The 17,769-nt window shown below is 50.2% G+C and overlaps 2 protein-coding genes across 2 annotated transcripts; one reads left to right on the top strand and one right to left on the bottom strand.

Annotated features, from left to right (window-relative positions):
- Window positions 1–627: 627 nt before the first annotated feature.
- On the top strand, window positions 628–6,129 carry TESK1 (testis associated actin remodelling kinase 1). The gene is made up of 10 exons (XM_081276069.1): window positions 628–1,814; window positions 1,958–2,079; window positions 2,215–2,263; window positions 2,819–2,965; window positions 3,293–3,375; window positions 3,542–3,632; window positions 3,824–3,907; window positions 4,046–4,135; window positions 4,261–4,375; window positions 4,963–6,129. The coding sequence occupies exons 1-10, from the start codon at window positions 1,596–1,598 to the stop codon at window positions 5,847–5,849; spliced, it is 1,887 nt and encodes a 628-aa protein (XP_081132195.1). The 5' UTR covers window positions 628–1,595; the 3' UTR covers window positions 5,850–6,129.
- A 143-nt stretch (window positions 6,130–6,272) lies between these two features.
- CD72 (CD72 molecule) lies at window positions 6,273–13,620 on the bottom strand. Its single transcript, XM_081276077.1, has 8 exons — window positions 13,485–13,620; window positions 13,271–13,378; window positions 12,592–12,663; window positions 11,951–12,040; window positions 11,297–11,632; window positions 10,060–10,098; window positions 8,308–8,450; window positions 6,273–7,676 (listed from the first exon to the last, which is right to left on the bottom strand). The coding sequence occupies exons 1-8, from the start codon at window positions 13,564–13,566 to the stop codon at window positions 7,569–7,571; spliced, it is 978 nt and encodes a 325-aa protein (XP_081132203.1). The 5' UTR covers window positions 13,567–13,620; the 3' UTR covers window positions 6,273–7,568.
- Window positions 13,621–17,769: the final 4,149 nt, after the last annotated feature.

The raw sequence follows: 17,769 nt of genomic DNA, 5'->3' as shown, positions 1-17,769 counted from the left end.
TCCAGAGGCCCGCGCCTTCCCTCCATTCTGCCATTAGGTGGCAGCAGGCTCACTGATGTTGGAAACTTCTAGGCAGGGAGCCGACTGCCCCGAACCATGACGTCACCAAATCCCGGTGTTGATTGGTTTTTTCTCGGCTGACCTGGAGGAGGAGCCAGTGGCAGAACCGGAAGCGTTGAGTAAGGCGAGTTCAGCGTCCCAAGACTGGGCTTGCGCATTCAGGACGCCGACCTGACTTTAAAAAGGGCAGCTGCAGCTCCTCCTCTGGCCTGAGGAGGCAGACCCTCCTTCTACTTGACGGAGGGAGGAATCAGATTGAGGGGTCACATTGATAACGGCAGGGCAATACGGAGGGGAGGAGTCACCTTGAGAGGAGGGGTCACAATGACTGGTGGAGTCACCCAGAAAGGTCTCACTGAGTGGGAGGAACACACAGAGGAGGGGGTGCAGCACTGAGGGATTCTGATGTACACTGATGGTGGCACTTTCTAAGGAAAGGGGAGGGGTCTCAGAGGGAAAACGGTCTTTGAAGGGGTGGGATCTTGCTGAGGGGCAGGCGCTCGCGGAAGGAGGGGCTTCCCGGCAGGTGGAGGCTTCACTTAATAGAGGGTCATTTGGACAAAGAGGGAGGTCCAGGCTGGGTGGCCACTGAGCGGAAGCACTGGAATCTGAACTTTATTTCGGGGAGATGGGATGGAGTGAGGAGGAATCGGGCCAAGCCAGGGATGGGCCAGCCAGGGGCTCTCTATAGTCCTGGCGTGTCATTAACGCCCGAGGAGAAGGTAGAAGGCGTTAGGGACTCCAGACATTTAGTGTGTAGGGGTCGAAAAACCTGGGAAATGGACAGTCGGAGCTGGAGCACAGGCCGGAAAGGTGGACGGGTTGCTGGGCTGCCTACGATTATGGCTGGGCCTGAGGGGTCTGATTATCTGCCAGGCTGATCCATGGAGCCCAGGTGGAGGCTTCCTGAACCTATTCCTCCACGGACGTGACCCGAGGGAGAAGAAAGGATTTTCAAGGCAGCTCAAAGACGTTTGAGCTTCATTGAGCTGAAAGACGTTTGAGCAGTCCGCCCTTAATTCCCTATTTAAACCCGGGCCTGAACTCACTTGACCCCGGCACCCCAGGCACGCTCACCTAGAGTGTCGCTGCCAAGGACGGAGGTTGCGTACCTGGGGGGGCGTGGCCGCTGCCGGAGGCCGGGCTCCAAGGAGTTAAGCGCAGCCGGGCCCAGCCCCGCCCCTGGCAGGCCGCGAGCCTGATCCCCGGCGGCGAAGCGGAGCAGCCGCCGCCCGCCGCCTCCGCCTGCGGGGAGCCCGCCCGCCCGCCGGCTCCCGGGAGCGCCGCTGCCACCACCGCCCGGCCCAGGCCCAGGCCCTGCGCAGAGCCGAGCGGAGCGGAGCGGCGTCCACCCGGGCCCAGCTAGCTGGCGCGGCGGGGGCGGGCCCAGGATCTTGGGCTGGTCTTCCATTCTCCCGGCGGGAGCGGGAGTCCCGGCACCCCTGATCGGGCAGGCCCGCTCCCATGGCGAGCGCGGCCTGCCCGGGCCCCGGGGACCCTGCCATGTGAGCCAGGCCCGGGCTGGGGGCCCGGCCATGGCCGGGGAACGGCCCCCACTGCGGGGCCCTGGGCCCGGGCCCGGAGAGGCGCCGGGGGAGGGGCCGCCTGGGCCGGGGGCTGCAGGCGGAGGCCCGGGCCGGGGCCGCCCCTCCTCCTATCGAGCTCTCCGCAGCGCTGTGTCCAGCCTGGCGCGTGTGGACGATTTCCACTGCGCTGAGAAGATCGGGGCCGGCTTCTTCTCTGAGGTCTATAAGGTAAGACCCGCGGAGAGCACAGAGGGGCGGGACCGAGCCTTCAACTAGAGGCTGGAACTTGGGGCTCGCCCCCAGGCTAGAGATCCCGGACTCTGGCAACCCACCCAATCTGTCCTACACTCACCGGCCCCTACTGCCCCCAGGTTCGGCACCGACAGTCAGGGCAAGTCATGGTGCTGAAGATGAACAAGCTCCCCAGTAACCGGGGCAATACACTACGGGAGGTGCAGCTGATGAACCGGCTCAGGCACCCTAACATCCTAAGGTGAGCGACTCCGGCCTCTTGCTGGGCACCTTGCTGGGCTGGAGGGAAAGGGGAAGAACCAGTGCAAAAAGTGGGAACTAAGGAGGGGCCGGGTCTCTTACAGCCTGCCCTCCTATCCTCCCCATCTTCTTCCAGGTTCATGGGGGTCTGTGTGCACCAGGGGCAGCTGCACGCTCTTACAGAGGTGAGGATAGGTTAATAAAGGGGAACCCACCTTCACCACTACCACCATCACCAAGAGGAAAGGGATCAATGGGCCTGCTGTATCTACAGAGAATAAGGAGAGGCATAGGACCTCTTCCCAGGGGGAGGGTCCCTGAACATAAAACACTTATAGGAAGCCTCATCTGGTCTCATTCCCCCTGTCCTCTAGAACACAGCAGTCCCATAAACTTTATGCAGTGATGAAAATGTTCTGTCTGTACTGTCCAGTACAGTAGCCACCAGCTACTGTGTGTGTGTGTGTGGGGGGGGGGGTGCTACATCATGGGAAATGTGGCTGGTGTGAATGAGGAACTAAATGTTTAATTGTATTTAAATTTAATAACTCAATTAGTTTCACATGGCTAGCAACAACTGCATTAGACAGGGCAGCCCTAGAACATGAATGGAGGCCCTTAGAGCACAGATGCACATTTTTGACTTTTGTGATCTTCCTGAATATCCCCTGGATGATAAGTGGGAGACCTAGAATGCAGGCTGAGACCTTGACACTCATTCTCCTTCCCCTATGCCCCAGTATATGAATGGGGGAACCCTAGAACAGCTGCTCAGCTCCTCCGAGCCCCTATCCTGGCCAGTCAGGCTCCGCCTAGCTCTGGATATTGCCCGAGGCCTGCGGTACCTGCATGCTAAAGGTGTATTCCACCGAGACCTCACATCCAAGGTAGGCTGGCAAGGTGGGTGGAGGCATGACTATTAGGTTATAATGTATTAGGCCCGATGGATATTGGAATGTGGATAATAGATATATTAGGATATTAGAGTGGCAAGGTATTGGGGAATCCCGGGGTCCTAGGGTGAGAGGCTCTGAGGGACTAATAACTATCACACTGTTTAAAGTGTTGGACAATATTGCAATATTGGGGTGCACTGGAGAACTGGGAGAAAGGTTGGGGTTATGCTGGAGTGACAGAGCTTTGGGGTATATATATTGAGAGACCAGAGAGCAAAAGGTGATAAGTGTGTGAGGATGCCTATATGTGTGTATCAGAACTGTCTGGTTCGACGGGAAGACCGAGGCTTCACGGCCGTGGTCGGTGATTTCGGGCTGGCTGAAAAGATTCCTGTGTATAGGTAAAGTAAATACTCTATTCCCCCACAAGCGTCCCAGAGGTCTTCTTTTGAAGTGAACCCCCCAGGGACATTTCCCTTGGGGTGGGGAGGGTCCTCATTTTATATCATTTTGCCTGGGGAAAATGCCTGAGTGGATGTTTCTGACTATCTGCCCCTGCCCTTGCAGGGAAGGGGCAAGGAAGGAGCCATTGGCTGTGGTGGGTTCCCCATACTGGATGGCTCCAGAGGTGTTGAGGGGTGAGCTGTATGATGAGAAGGTAAGACATTAACTGATCAGAGCCCCAAGGGCCTTCGGAGACTCTTGAGATGCTCTCATAAGGCCCCATCCCAACCAAAATTCTACCAGATATTCAAGATTTTCCCCAAATCCCCCATGCCCTCACCATCACCCTCCCCACACATGAAAACTGTCAATTGTCTCCCTGACATTATTATCTCCTACCCATAGGCTGATGTCTTTGCCTTCGGGATTGTCCTCTGTGAGCTTATCGCCCGAGTACCTGCAGATCCCGACTACCTACCCCGTACAGAGGTGAACATCTCTAGGTTTGAAGCAGAGGGAGACTTCAGACTAAGATGGCCCATAATCAAGGAGGGGTAGAGGTCCTCAAAGAGGGGCAGGAGGAGAACCCAAGGAAGGCTGACTTAGAGGCCCTACTTGTATCCTCAGGACTTCGGCCTGGATGTGCCTGCTTTCCGAACCCTGGTGGGGGATGACTGCCCACTGCCTTTCCTACTCCTGGCCATCCATTGCTGCAGCGTAAGAGCCTCTCTTTCCCTCCCATCCCCCCTTCCCCCATCTATGAGCTGATATGACTGTTCTATGGGTCTCCAGTGATAGGAAGAAAACTCAGGAACCCCTAACACTACCTGTCTACCCACTAGATGGAACCCAGCACCCGGGCCCCCTTTACTGAGATCACCCAGCACCTAGAATGGATCCTTGAACAGCTGCCTGAGCCAGCACCCCTTACCAGGACTCCCCTGACACACAATCAAGGTAAGTAAAGCTGGAGTACTGGAGTGACAGAGCTTTGGGGTATATATATTGAGAGACCAGAGAGCAAAAGGTGATAAGTGTGTGAGGATGTGGTGGTGCACACCTGTAATTCCAGCAACTCAAGAGGCTGAGGCAGGAGGATCTCAAGTTTGAGGCAACTCAGTGAGATTTTCAGCAACTTAGCAAGACCCTGTTTCAAAATAAAAAGTGAAAAGGGCTGGGGATGTAGCTCAATGGTAAAGGGTCCATGGATTCAATTCCTAGTACCAAAAAAAAAAGACCGATCAGGGTAAGTGAGCATGACCTTGACCCAATGAAAGTCCTTTTGCCTGTCAAAATTCAAGGGAATTATCTGGGGAGGTTAAGTGGATTTAAAAGTTTGAGAACACTAGGAGTTGGTGTGGGGTGGGGGGACAACTCAAAGAAGATGTTTTCTAATGCTAGAGCCCAAGGCAGAAGAGAAAAAAAAAAAAGGAGAGGTAAATTCCTCTTTCCAAGAGAACCTATGTGACTCCCTTTTCTAATGAAGCACTCAGAAGCCACAATCAAATGCTAAGAATGGTGATCACAGACTTCTCTGTCTATAGGGTCTATTCCAAGAGGTGGTCCCTCTGCCACGCTTCCAAGGCCAGACCCTCGGCTCTCCCGAAGCCGGTCAGACCTCTTCCTGCCCCCATCACCAGAATCACCCCCCAACTGGGGGGACAATCTGACACGAGTCAACCCCTTCTCACTACGGGAAGATCTCAAGGGTGGCAAGATCAAGCTCCTGGACACACCCAACAAGCCGGTCACTCCCCTGCCCCTTGTTCCACCATCACCACTGCCCTCTACCCAGCTGCCCTTGGTGACTACTCCAGAGGCCCTGGTCCAACCTGGGACACCTGCCAGACGCTGCCGCTCACTACCCTCATCCCCTGAACTCCCTCGACGTATGGAGACTGCACTGCCAGGTCCTGGCCCTCCCGCTGTGGGTCCCTCTGCTGAAGAAAAGATGGAGTGTGAGGGCAGCAGCCCCGAGCCAGAACCCCCAGGACCAGCTCCCCAGCTGCCTCTGGCGGTGGCCACAGACAACTTTATCAGCACTTGTTCCTCAGCCTCCCAGCCCTGGTCCCCTAGATCAGGACCTCCCCTCAACAACAACCCCCCAGCTGTGGTGGTGAACTCCCCACAAGGCTGGGCAGGGGAGCCCTGGAACCGGGCTCAGCATAGCTTGCCCCGGGCAGCAGCCCTGGAGAGGACAGAACCCTCGCCACCCCCTTCAGCTCCCCGGGAGCCCGAGGAGGGGCTGCCCTGTCCTGGCTGCTGCCTTGGCCCCTTCAGCTTCGGTTTCCTGTCCATGTGCCCCCGCCCCACCCCAGCTGTCGCCCGCTACCGCAACCTGAACTGTGAGGCGGGCAGTCTCCTCTGCCACCGAGGGCACCACGCCAAGCCACCCACGCCCAGCCTGCAGCTGCCTGGGGCACGCTCTTAGCAGTGGGGCCTGTGATCTCAGGCCTCCAACTTTGGCCTTCAGGACACCCTGTAAGGACAGAGCACACTTGCTGGACAATGCCAGCCCCAGATGGGCTGACTGGCTCTTCTCCCCATAGGGGAGCCTCAGCATGGACTCAAGGGACAGAGCACTTCCTATCCAACCCCTGGGCTCACTCTCCCACGGGGATCACTGAACCAGACACAGCATTGCTGACAACACAGGAGACTAACACGTGCAAATTATTTAAAAATATTTCAATAAAAACTGCCTGGCTGGCTCCGGGCCGCCCCATCCACTCAGCCCTTGCGCCCTGCTCCCCCCACCCATTTCCAGTATGGGAGGTTCTTAAGCGGGAGTCAAAGTCCCTTCTAGAGGCTTCTTTATCCTCTTCCCAGGATCAGTCCAGTTTCTGGGACTCATTTTCAAGCAGGCTGGCTAGAAGTTTCAGGTGTGGATCAGCTCTTGGTTGGCAATGCCCACACTCAGGCGATGCCTGGAGATGACAATCTTGGGATGTGCAGGCCACAGGTTAGGGATCAGAGTCATAAGCTCTTGTTAGCATGAGTGTCTGGAAGGGTAAAGCATCAGTGAGCTCCATAGTTGACTGTCACTAAACCTTCCCCAGCTCCCTGGACAGCCACATCACCAGACTTTCTGCCCAACCTACCTTACATAAGCAGACCAAGTCATCAGAGGCTGAGGATGTGACTATCGAACCCAGGAACAAGTTTCCCCTCTGTCCCTGGACTCCCATGCCTCAGCCCCATCTCTCATGCTTACCCCATTCATTGCAAAGAATGGTCCCCATCTGGAAAACTGAAAGATGACTGCTCACAGATGAAAGGAAGGGAATTTGTACATGAGTCTGACGACAGACTCCACCACTCTGACCATTTTTTTTCCATCTTCATGCATGAGCTTAAGGATAAGATGTAGAATGATTAGAAGTGGGAAATGCTCTGGACTCCTTATCCATTCTACCTTCTCTCATCTTGCTGTGCATAAAACAGCCTATATCCATCTCTGGGCATGGTTCAGAGACAGATTTCTAGATTCCAACTAGAAAAGCTTTTAAGTCCAGGGCAGAAAAATATTATCCCAGATCTTTTTTTTATATTTATTTATTTTTTAGTTGTAGTTGGACACAATATCCTTATTTTTATGTGGTGCTAAGGATCGAACCCAGGGCCTTGCATATGCTAAGCGAGTGCTCTACCACTGAGCCACAACCCCAACCCTATCCCAGATCTTAAAGATAAAAACTCCAGATAGGGAACATGAGGATGTGGCCACAGTCCTTAGGTGTGATTCTCAAAGCTACTCCACTGCTTCCTTGTTCACTTCCCTGGGATGGCTCTTATGCCCCAAGTGGCCTGGACAGTTTGGGCAGTCTTGTCAAGGGGTGGGGAGTCAGAATGCAGGTGTCCCTTTGGCTGTGAAGCCCAAGCTAAATTCTTAGTTTCTCCCTCTGAAACATGATATGGATCTCAACCTAGTAATTTTTTAAATTATGCCAGGGACTTCTAGACACCAAAGATAGAACAGAGAATAAGACTACTCTAAAGTTTTAATCAAATAGAGGGAATAAAAAATTAGGCAGTTACAGTATTGATTTATAGAAGAAATTTGGGAGCTGAAGTTAGGGAAAAAAATTTTTTTTACTATGTCTTTTTGAGGGGATTATGGAGTTCAAAATGCCAAAAAGTCCTCACAAACTTACCTGTAATATTGTAAACCAGAAGTCCTCCTTTGCTCCTTTTTAGAGGTGAGGTTAATCCAATATGAATCTGAACCAGCATGTGAAAATATAGGTTCTCTGCTGGACTGATACAATGAGATTCAGAGGAAACAGAGATGTGTGGATAGTGATGAGAAATATAAGAGAAAATAAACACTCTAGGAAAAGACCTATGAACTTTGGCAAAGGGAATGCACCCATCTTTGGTATATGATAGCTCATGTCTTGTACATGTATATGACTTCTCCCTGCATCCTTCAAGTGCCACCCTGCAGAAACAGTCACACTCTTTCTTTAGTTCACCTCCCAACATGATAAGAATTTCCACTATCCTTTGGAGAGGACTTGCTATGTTAGGACTGTTCTGGTCCCAAGGAACCAGTTGCTATGATCCAACCCACCAAATCTGGCACCTCGTAGTCAAAGAGCTGTTAAGCACCCATAAGGCTGACCAGCAAGATGAGACACAAAGTAGAGATTATAAATTTCAACTCTCATGCCAACTCTAATCAGAAGCCATCTGGAACACAGGACTGAGAAGACACAGGCCATTTTCAAGTTTAGTGGCAAAGAGTGTTGTGATTATCACTATTTGCTATGGAAAAGGAATGTAAGCCATGGCACATATGCCAGGTGTGCACTGCCATTCCTTATTCAATGGCATACCTCCCTTCATCTAACAGTGCCCCTTCGTTCTGTGGGTAAGGGTATGCTTACTGAGTAATAACTTTCACTGAATGTGGCCAGGTTGGAGGTCATAGATTTACAATAAGTTTGGCTCTTCGTCCAAGACTGCTTAATAGATGAGAAGTAAAAGCAGCGATTCTCCTTCAGTATCCATCCCACTGGACAGCAGTGGCCTGTAAAGCAGAGAGACTGCAACATTACAACCCCTAGAATGAAAGTGACTACTCACAATCTGGTTGTTAACAACATTCCCCTAGGTCTAATCTTGGCAACATCATGGACTTCTAGTCCTTGATCTTTGCAGTCTTCCTTTCTTTTTCCTATACTGGAAATGCCTTACCACCATATAATCATTTTCTGTTTTGTTTTATTTTTAAGTGTCTTTAACATTTAACAGCATTTCTCCTCCTCCTCCTCCCCCCCCCTTCTTCATTTTTGGTAGTGGGGATTGAACCCAGGGGTGCTTAACCACTGAGCTACCTCCCCCCGTCCTTTTTTGAAACAGGGTTTCCCTAAGTTGCTTAGGGCCTCTCTAAATTGCTGAGGCTGACCTCAAACTTGTGATCCTCCTGCCTCAACATATGGAGTTGCTGGGAATACAGGTGTGTGCTACCACACCCGCTAACAATATTTCTTCTGAACAATCTGGGAGGTTTAAGTGAATTGGTTATTATCCCCAATTTCTGAAAGACTACAGTCTACCCCAACAGTTTGGTTAACCTCACCTAGTCCCCTGTATTTGGTCAATAGGTCTCTCATTTGTTCCTTCATCCCATTTGCTCCCTAAAGCATTCTCTGCTGCCCATCGAAACTTCATCACACTCTTCCAGCCACCAGTTGCCTCCTCTCCCTATGTTTCCATAAGGAGACAACTTTGGTTCCCATTTTGCTTAGTTTCTGTTTTGTAATTACTCTCCACTTCCCTCCTTCCCACTTCAAAATTTCTATCTCTGTTCTTCTTTTCCTGATTATGCATAAGAAATAGACATCCCTCTTTAACATCCTATGTCCCAATCTGTGCTCCTGAGCACAACCTAGCTCTCTCCAGTACTTTGATTCATCAGTCCTAACTCCATCACTTAAAAATCAGCTGGGTATGGGGGCTGGGGTTGTGGCTCAGTGGTGAAGCACTTGCCTAGCATGTGTGAGGCATTGAGTTCGATCCTCAGCACCACATAAAAATAAATAAATAAATAAATAAGGTATTGTGTCCATCTACAACTAAAAAAAAATGTTTAAAAATCAGCTGGGGGCTGGGGATGTGGCTCAAGCAGTAATGCGCTCTCCTGGCATGTGCGGGGTGCTGGGTTGGATCCTCAGCACCACATAAAATAAAATAAAGATGTTGTGTCTGCCGAAAACTGAAAAATAAATATTAAAAAATTCTCTCTCTCTCTCCTCTCTCTTTAAAAAAAAAATCAGCTGGGTGTGGTGGATTACCTCTGTAATCCTAGCTACTAGGGAGGCTGAAGCAGGAGGATCTCAAGTTTGAGGCCAGCCTCAGCAACTCAGCAAGACCCTCAGCAACTTAGCAAGACCTTGTCTCAAAATAAAAATTTTTTATAAAAAGGGCTGGGATTCAATCCCCAGCATAAATGTTGGAGGGGTGGATAGGCAAAAATGCAAATAGAGCTGGGCCTGATGACACACACATTTAATCCCAGCTACTCTGGAGGTGGAAGAAGGAGGATAGCCAGTTGGAGGCCAACCTGGGCAACTTAGTGAGACCCTGTCTCAAAATAAAATTTTAGTAAAGTTCTGGGGATGTAGCTCAGTGCTTACCTGGCATTTGCGGGGCCATGTGTGCCATGTGTTCCATGTCTGGTGCAACAAAAAGAGAGAGAGAGAGAGAGAGAGAGAGAGAGAGAAAAGTGAGTTTTGTTTTTGTGTACTAGGGATCAAACCCAGACCCTCATACATACTAGGTAAATGTTCTATCATCAAGCTACATCCCCAACCTGAAAGTAAGAGTTTTTACCAGTCCAGTGCAAGAGATAGACAATGGAACAAAGGGATGAGTTATTGAATAATTGGACTCCAAAACACAACATGAGTAGGGAGAGAAATGAGGATAGGAAATAGCTGATGGGAAGAAAGGAAACAAGAGTCCCCAAGGTGGAGGAGGCTTCAGTGAGGTGAAAGAAGAAGCCTGGGCAGTTGTGATCAGAATGGAAGTCTGCAACCGACCTTTCAGTAGAGGAGCAATATGGGTTGCAGCTATAGGAATGAATGGCAGTACTTTCAAGGGACTAAGGGTCCATAGTAGATTTAAAAAAAAAAAGTTAAGAAAATAAGGGCTGGGATGGGTGATTACATGTAATCTTGCTGTTTTAAACCTGAAGAAAGCATCTACATGTCCTCTGTGCAAGATAGAACCCAACCTCCACCATAGTCCATGAAAACTCCAGTCCCCTCAGGCCTGGCACCCTGCCTAGAACCTCAGCCTGCTTCCACATAGTCTTTCCTTTTTTAGGTGTCCCTTTACCCACCTCTACCTACTGGCTGGACTCTTGTTTTGAAAATGGATGGATACCCCATCCTGGTCTCCTAAACCTTAACTCTACCCATTTACCTCATGATGGGTGCCACATGTGCCTGAGAACTTAAGCTGTCTTGTCCCACCTCTCGACTGTACCTAGTATAAGTAATTCTTAACTTTTAGGGGGATTTCAGATGTATTGAAATTTAATTAAAGCTGCCACCAAGTCTTTAGAAAAATGTGCAAACAACCAATTCCACATACAAATTCAAGGGGTTCCTAGATCCTTGCTGCTGGCTGCCACCCACCCCTCACCAGGATCTGCCTTAGAGTTAGCCTTAGAGCCCTAAATCCAGTATGCTGCTTGATCCTTCTCCCCATTGGCCAAGGTTACATAGCTCAGGCAGCCACTCTCCTGCTTCATTGCCCCTTTTCTGAACAATCCCTGGGAGCTAGATAGAGCCCTGGCACAGTGTTTCCTTGCTTGAATCCATTCTTCACAGACCACCTCTCCCACCTCCCTTCTCCCAGAGCAGATACCTTGTGGGGAGCATTTAAAGAAGGGTTTCAGTGTGTTCTGCATGTTGTTTAGCCTCTGCTCCAAGGCCCTCCTCTGATCCTCCTCCCTTTGCAAAGCCTCCTGGGTCTTCTCCTTGTCCAACTGGCAGTCCTTTAGCTTCCCCTCAGCAGCCTGGTGATTATTCTGCGCCACCTGTAGCACTTCCTGACTCTGGGCCAGCTTTCTCTTGGACTCTTGCAGATTCTCTTCCTTCTGCCCCAGCTGAGTTATCCTTAGGTGAAGCTGCTCCTGAAGGCTGCTATTAGTGTCTTCCAGAACACTGCTCACCTGCTGGAGTTTCTGAGATACCTGCAGATCTGATTGGCCATAAAGAGAGATTTGGAGGGCATCTACTCCAGCCGGACCCTGATGTTTTGAGACTACAGCATCATTTTAATAAAACTTTTTGCATAACAGGCTAAAATATAAGACCTGACTGCCTAAAGCTTAAAGAGGTACTGGATTAGGTAAGGACTGACTGGGAAGTCAGGACACTGTAAAATAGACCCAGCAGGAAACCAGACCAAAAGCTGAGGATGTGGTGGTAGTGACTATGAACTCTTCTGTGAAGGGCACTATGGGGGAGAGGAGAGAAGTAGTTTGAGGTGAGTGGGAAATGGGGCAGCCATACTCACAGCGGGCTCCCAGGCAGATGGCAGCCACCCCTAACAGCAGGCAGGTGAAGAGCAAGCTGAACAGGAGGTATTGCGAGCAAGCTGGACTACCTTAAAGGACAGGGATGAAAGGCAGTCAGTCCCAGGAAACAATTTACAGACTGAGGGCATGGGCAGCAGGGCGATTCCTGAGAGGACATTCTTAAGAGGAGGGCAAAGGAGCAGTGTGGTGGGGTTTTTCGGATAGTGGGAGGTTTTGCAGGTAGAGGAAAGAGGGTGTTCTAGAACGTGGACTGGGGATTTGTAATTGGTAAAGTGAGTTAAGGCGCATTGCCTGGTAAAGGGGAACTAAATCTCAGAAGAAAGAGGGAAAGGGGATGACGGGGTTTGTATACTGGGACCAAATGAATGGTGGGTAGTGAACTGGATGGACCCGTCTTGGAATAATCCCTACCCGGATGCGGCTTAGAGAGCAGGCACCGGGGTCGCAGTGCTGTGCGAGCTGTCCCAGGGCTGCGCCCTGGGCTCATCTCCACAAAGAACCGCACAGGATGGGGATCGGCGCTCAACCCCCTGCTCCCGGGCCTCAGCCCCACCCCTGCGGCACGAAAGGGTCGCCACACTCCGAAGCACGCGCGGGGCTGGAAGGGGACTATACCCACAGGGGAGAAGCCTTCCAACAGGCGACGACGTCGCGGAGCTCCAGGTCGCAGTTAGCTGCTCTGACTTAAAACCTGCGGAAGAGCAACGTCCAGTGTGAAAGCCTCAGATCACGCCCCTTCTCCGCAGCTCGCCCCACACCGGGACTCCGGGCTGCCCTGAGACACCCTCTGCCACTGCTCCGGGACACCCGCATCACTCCCGGAGTCCCTCTGCTCGCCCTCCCCCCCCACCCACCCCCGCCCCCCGCCGCGACTCTCTCAGCCACCTCCCGGTCTCGGTTCATCCCCACCCTCCCCTCCACTCCCTCCCAGTCTCCCTTTATCCCTTTATCGTTACCTCAGGGGCCCTTATCCGCCTGCCCGCAACCGCCACCCCGCATTGCTCTCTTCCCTCTCCCTCCTCCGGCTCCCATTTCCCCCCAGAACCCATCTCCCACAGGGCTGCCCTGAGTCTTCCTCCAGCACTTATCAGCCACCCTCTCCCCCTCCTCCCCCCACACACTTGACCCCCTGGGATCTCCACCTTGCCCCAGAGACTTTTCTTCCCCTAGTTCCCATTTATCCTATGCTCTTCTAAGAACCACCCTCCTCATTTCTCCAAGGCCTTGTCCTCCTAAGATTTCTGTGGACTCCCCAGCTCAAGAGAACCCCATAAACCCATCCCCAGGGCTCTCCATACCTGATTTGTCCCCTAGTCCAGAGGAGGCCAAGCCGGAGGGCCCCCCTGGGACTGAGGGCACTTGGACATTTTCATAGGTGAGTTCCCCATCCTCATAGGCCTCTGGGTCTGAAGAGAAAAAGAACCAAAGTGGAAGTCAGGTGTGGTCTGTGGGATGAGGGTGGGTTGTGAAAGAGGATAGACAGGATGGAGGAGTCCCATGTTCCCCCCTTACCCTCTCCTAACTGGCTGGAGACAATCTTTTTCAGAGGTGCCTTCACGAACCGCAGGTCTGCATAGGTGATACCATCAGCCATGGTCCTGAGCACCTCTGCAGGCTGGAGTCTCCCCTCTCATTCACAGGACCCAAGCCTCCCTGGCCACTCTCCTCTCTCTACACTCTTAGATTCTGTGATCTCTGTGATTGCACTTCTTAGCTCTTTGCCCTCCCACTTAACAAAAGAGGAAGATGTGAATGAGCTTCTGACAGATGGGCTCAATGAAGCAGAAGTCATCTTGGGTCAGAGCCAAAAGGGCAGGAGGGAAACACTCAGGTCCAGCGCACAGGCCAGGGGCTAGGCCTGGCCCTGTGTCAGCCCTGTGTCCCCCCTCTCTTCATGTATCCTACTGGGGCTCCACACTGCTGGGTTCCAGTTATCTTCTCTGATTTGCCCTCTCCTCCTGACTGCCCTCTACTGGGGCTTGTTGATGTGTGGTTGGAGCTCTTTTGTGCCCAACTGACACCAGGCGATCTTTCCAATCATTGTTCCAGAAGGAGGTTTCATCTTTCCCATCAGATTGTGTCTCCTAGCATGGAGCCTTAGCTCTTTGTCATTCTGGGGTTTCCAGTAGGTCTATGAGTGAGTCCCTGATTTGGTGACTCAAATGGGTGTCATATCCCCATCAACTTGGGGGCTTTCAGGCTGTACCCATCTTCTCTCTTGTGTAACCCTCAGAACTGCCACACAGAGCCATAGCTAGGGCACCTCTGGAGAAATCTGTGGTAGCACTGATCTTCATTCACCCTGTGAGGGCCAGGAAACTAATGAGCCTGGAGTTTCACAAAAATCAAGCTACAGCTTCCTAGACCCACAAATAAGGCAAAGAAATTTCTTCTAACTTTTTTTGTAAAGTTTTTATTATTTATTTATTTTTGGTACTGGGGATTTGAACCCAAGGGTACTTTACAACTGTGCTACATCCCCAGCCTTTTTTATTTTTTATTTTGAAAAGGGGTCTCACTAAGTTACTCAGGACCTTGATAAGTTGCCCAGGCTATCCTTGAATTTGTGATCCTCATGTCTCATCCTCCTGAGTTGCTGGGATTACAGGCATGTGCCACCATGCCCAGTAAAAGTCTTCTTTTAAAAGGTCTCAGGGAAGTAGGGGAGGGGAGGGGGGATAGTAGAGGATAGAAAAGGCAGCAGAACACATCAGACACTAGTATGGCAATATGTAAAACAGTGGATATGTAACCGATGTGATTCTGCAATCTGTATACGGGGTAAAAATGGGAGTTCATAACCCACTTGAATCAAATGTATGAAATATGATATGTCAAGAACTATGTAATGTTTTGAACAACCAATAATAAAAATTAAAAAAAAAAAAAAACAGAAAAAAAAAGGGAAGTGATGGCACATGCCTATAAGCAGGAGGATCACAAGTTCAAGGCCAGCCTGGGCAACTTATGGAGTCCTTGACTCAAAAGATAAAAGGGCTGGTGATATGACTCAGTGGTAAAACACCCTGGTTTAAATCCATAATATTAAAAAAAAAAATTCAAAAGAGATATAACTCAGTGGTAGCATGCCCAGGTTCAATCCCCAGTATTGCAATTAATTAATTAATTAATTAATTAAAATGAAAGGTATTGACGGCTGGGGTTGTAGCTCAGTGATAGGGCAGAATGTGACACTCTGCATCGAAACCCCAACATTAAAAAAAAATAACCTCCCAACTTTGTCCCTTTATACCCATCCCCAAGGAAAAGAGGCATTTGTGTATAGGAGAGACCCCCAGAAATTAGGATGCCCTCCAAGGTGGTGAGGACCTGGCTGATGGAGCAGAGAGGGAGTTGCTGAGCAGCAGTGCTCAAGGGTGCTCCCTAATGTTCTTTTACCAGGATTTGACTCTCCCAGGAATGCCAAAAGGGCCTGCCTCAGGGGGTGGGAAACAGCTGAGACCAGACAGGAATGGAGTAGGGAAAAACCCAGTCCCTTTCAGAGCACATCCGCCCCCTCAGAAACCCCTCCTGCAGCTGTGGGGAGGAAAAGGAAGGTCCTCACCACATGCTAATAGCTCATATGACTGGTGGTGTGTGTCAGGCTCTGTGATGGGCCGCAGAGCACACGGTGCACAACAGCACTGTCCAGCCTGCCCCAGAGAGGGTGGCCACTGAGGCAGAATGGCACACCTGGCACCTGAGGATGTGTCTGAGGAGAGGTGGATATATGTGTGTGCGTGTGTGTACTTGTGTATGCGCACACATCCCCAGCACTTTGTGTTCTGTTAGGGGTGTCATGGGAGGTGAGTGTCTATGTCGCAGCCCACTCGGAGGATAAATTGATCCTGTGGCCCAAGGGGTGCCTGTGAAAGCTGTTACCTTTTGCCACCACAGGGAATGATGGGCCATTTTCAGAAAAATCATCATGGGTCATGGCAACAGATTCTACAAGTATTTCCTTTTTTGAGGTTCACTGTTTCCTAAGGCGTCCCTGCAGCTGTTAACGGTCCTTGCTTGATTAAAGTTTCCAACAGCCCAGTCCCCTCCCCTGGGCACCCTGGCATGGCCTCCCCCAGACACAGACAGTGGCGTGTGCTGGTGACTCCCTGGGGGCCTCCAGGGGCCTGTGATAGTGGGAAGCTACAGAGCAGCTGGTGCCAGGGTGGGTGGGGACAGTCAGGGTACTGCCTCTATGGGGTACAGGGGTGACAGTAGGCAGCATGTGAGTAAATTCTATTTATAGGAATTCCAAAAACTGTAGAAAATGTCCTAGTTTTCAGAACCACTGCACAGGAGAACATGACCTGGATGCCAGGTAAAATGACAAAGTCAAGCTTCCAGTATGCACTCAAAAAAGAGAATGGGCGTGCAGTCTAACATAACCCTTGAAGAGGCTTAAAAAGGGGTTACCCAAGTGGAGCTGGGCTGGGCTAAGCTGTCCATCCACATCTCCACATCTTCATCAGACTTGGTCTGTACATCTCTCCTCCGTAGCTGTTTTGGTGACAGTTACAAATTTCAAGACATTCTGCATTCCATTCCTTCTTATAGTTCTTTGTGGTCCTTTTGAGTGAATAGGGTAAAAGAAGGGAATTCTTGCCCTTCTCTAGATATGTCACATAGGCCTTTACAATACTCATATTCACATTACCTTTCTAGGCTGGACATCAGACATGATGCCTGTGACTTGGAGGTGCACCCCTACTGTCCAAGATTTTTAGTAACAGTTTTTTTTTTTTAATTCTGTTTTCAGTTGTAGATGAACACAATACGTTTATTTTGTTGAATTATTTTTACATGGTGCTGAGAATCAAACCTAGTGCCTCACACATGCTAGGCAAGTGTTCTACCACTGAGCCAAAACCCCAGCCCCAACAGTGGGGTTTTTTTTTAAGAGCTGAGGGGTCAGTGTTGTGTGTTTCAACCTTTCCAGTACCATAATGTCATCATCTGAGATCTGGGAGGACCAACACCAAAGTCTACTTCTTGCTGTCTCTTGGTTGTTCCACTGCTTATTGTGGGAAACAGGTTGTGAAGGTCTATAAGGGGAGGGGGCCCAACTGTGAGGGCATGGGGTGGGATGGCATGGGGAAGGGCTCCTCTCTGTCAACTTTGATAAAGTCTAGTCAACATCAGGAAGTCAGGAAATTCTCCTAAGACTCTGAAAGTCAGGTTATACTTCATCTTTACTGTAACTCACTGGCTTCTAGAAAACCCGAGTCAGGTGATAGGGTAGACAGAATAATGACCTCCCTAAAACATTCACACTCTAAACCTTGGAACTGGCAAATACATTACTTTACCTGATAAAATGTAGATGTGACTTATGTGAAGGTCTGTTAAATGGGAGGTCATCCTGTTTAATTCTAGCAGGCCCAGTCTAATCACATAGGTTCTTTTTTTAAAAAATTTTATTTTTAGATGTTGATGGATCTTTATTTTATTCATTTATTTATATGTGGTGCTGAGAATTGAACCCAGTGCCTCACACATGCTAGGCAAGCAGTCTACCACAACCCCCACCCTCACATAGGTTCTTTAAATGAGAAATTATACCCCAATGATTCAAAAGTATGAATCGCCAAGATCATTGTAATGTCGTGTGTAGCTATTAAAAAATAAATAAATTTTTTAAAAAAGGGAGAACCTTTCCCAGCCATGGGAAGAGAGATTCAAGGAGGGAAGATTCAAGGATCACAGAGGTACAACATGAAGACTCAAGCCACAGTTGCTGGCTTTGAAAGTGGAGAAAAGGGATCATTAGCCAAGGAGTCCAGGCAACCTCTAGAAGATG

This window comes from Spermophilus citellus, assembly GCF_964194105.1.
Source record: "Spermophilus citellus genome assembly, chromosome: 2".
NCBI classification, from domain to species: domain Eukaryota; kingdom Metazoa; phylum Chordata; class Mammalia; order Rodentia; family Sciuridae; genus Spermophilus; species Spermophilus citellus.
This window is presented reverse-complemented; position numbering and strand designations above follow the sequence as displayed.

Excerpts from the sequence above, each read along its gene's own strand:
- TESK1 (XM_081276069.1), top strand. The coding sequence starts at position 1,596 with ATGGCCGGGGAACGGCCCCCACTGCGGGGCCCTGGGCCCGGGCCCGGA. Across the intron at positions 1,815-1,957 it reads TCTTCTCTGAGGTCTATAAG|GTTCGGCACCGACAGTCAGG; the intron begins GTAAGACCCGCG and ends TACTGCCCCCAG. Across the intron at positions 3,376-3,541 it reads GAAAAGATTCCTGTGTATAG|GGAAGGGGCAAGGAAGGAGC; the intron begins GTAAAGTAAATA and ends CTGCCCTTGCAG.
- CD72 (XM_081276077.1), bottom strand. The coding sequence starts at position 13,566 with ATGGCTGATGGTATCACCTATGCAGACCTGCGGTTCGTGAAGGCACCT. Across the intron at positions 11,633-11,950 it reads CATCTGCCTGGGAGCCCGCT|ATCTGCAGGTATCTCAGAAA; the intron begins GTGAGTATGGCT and ends ATGGCCAATCAG. Across the intron at positions 7,677-8,307 it reads TCAGTGAAAGTTATTACTCA|TCCAGCAGAGAACCTATATT; the intron begins GTAAGCATACCC and ends TCATTGTATCAG.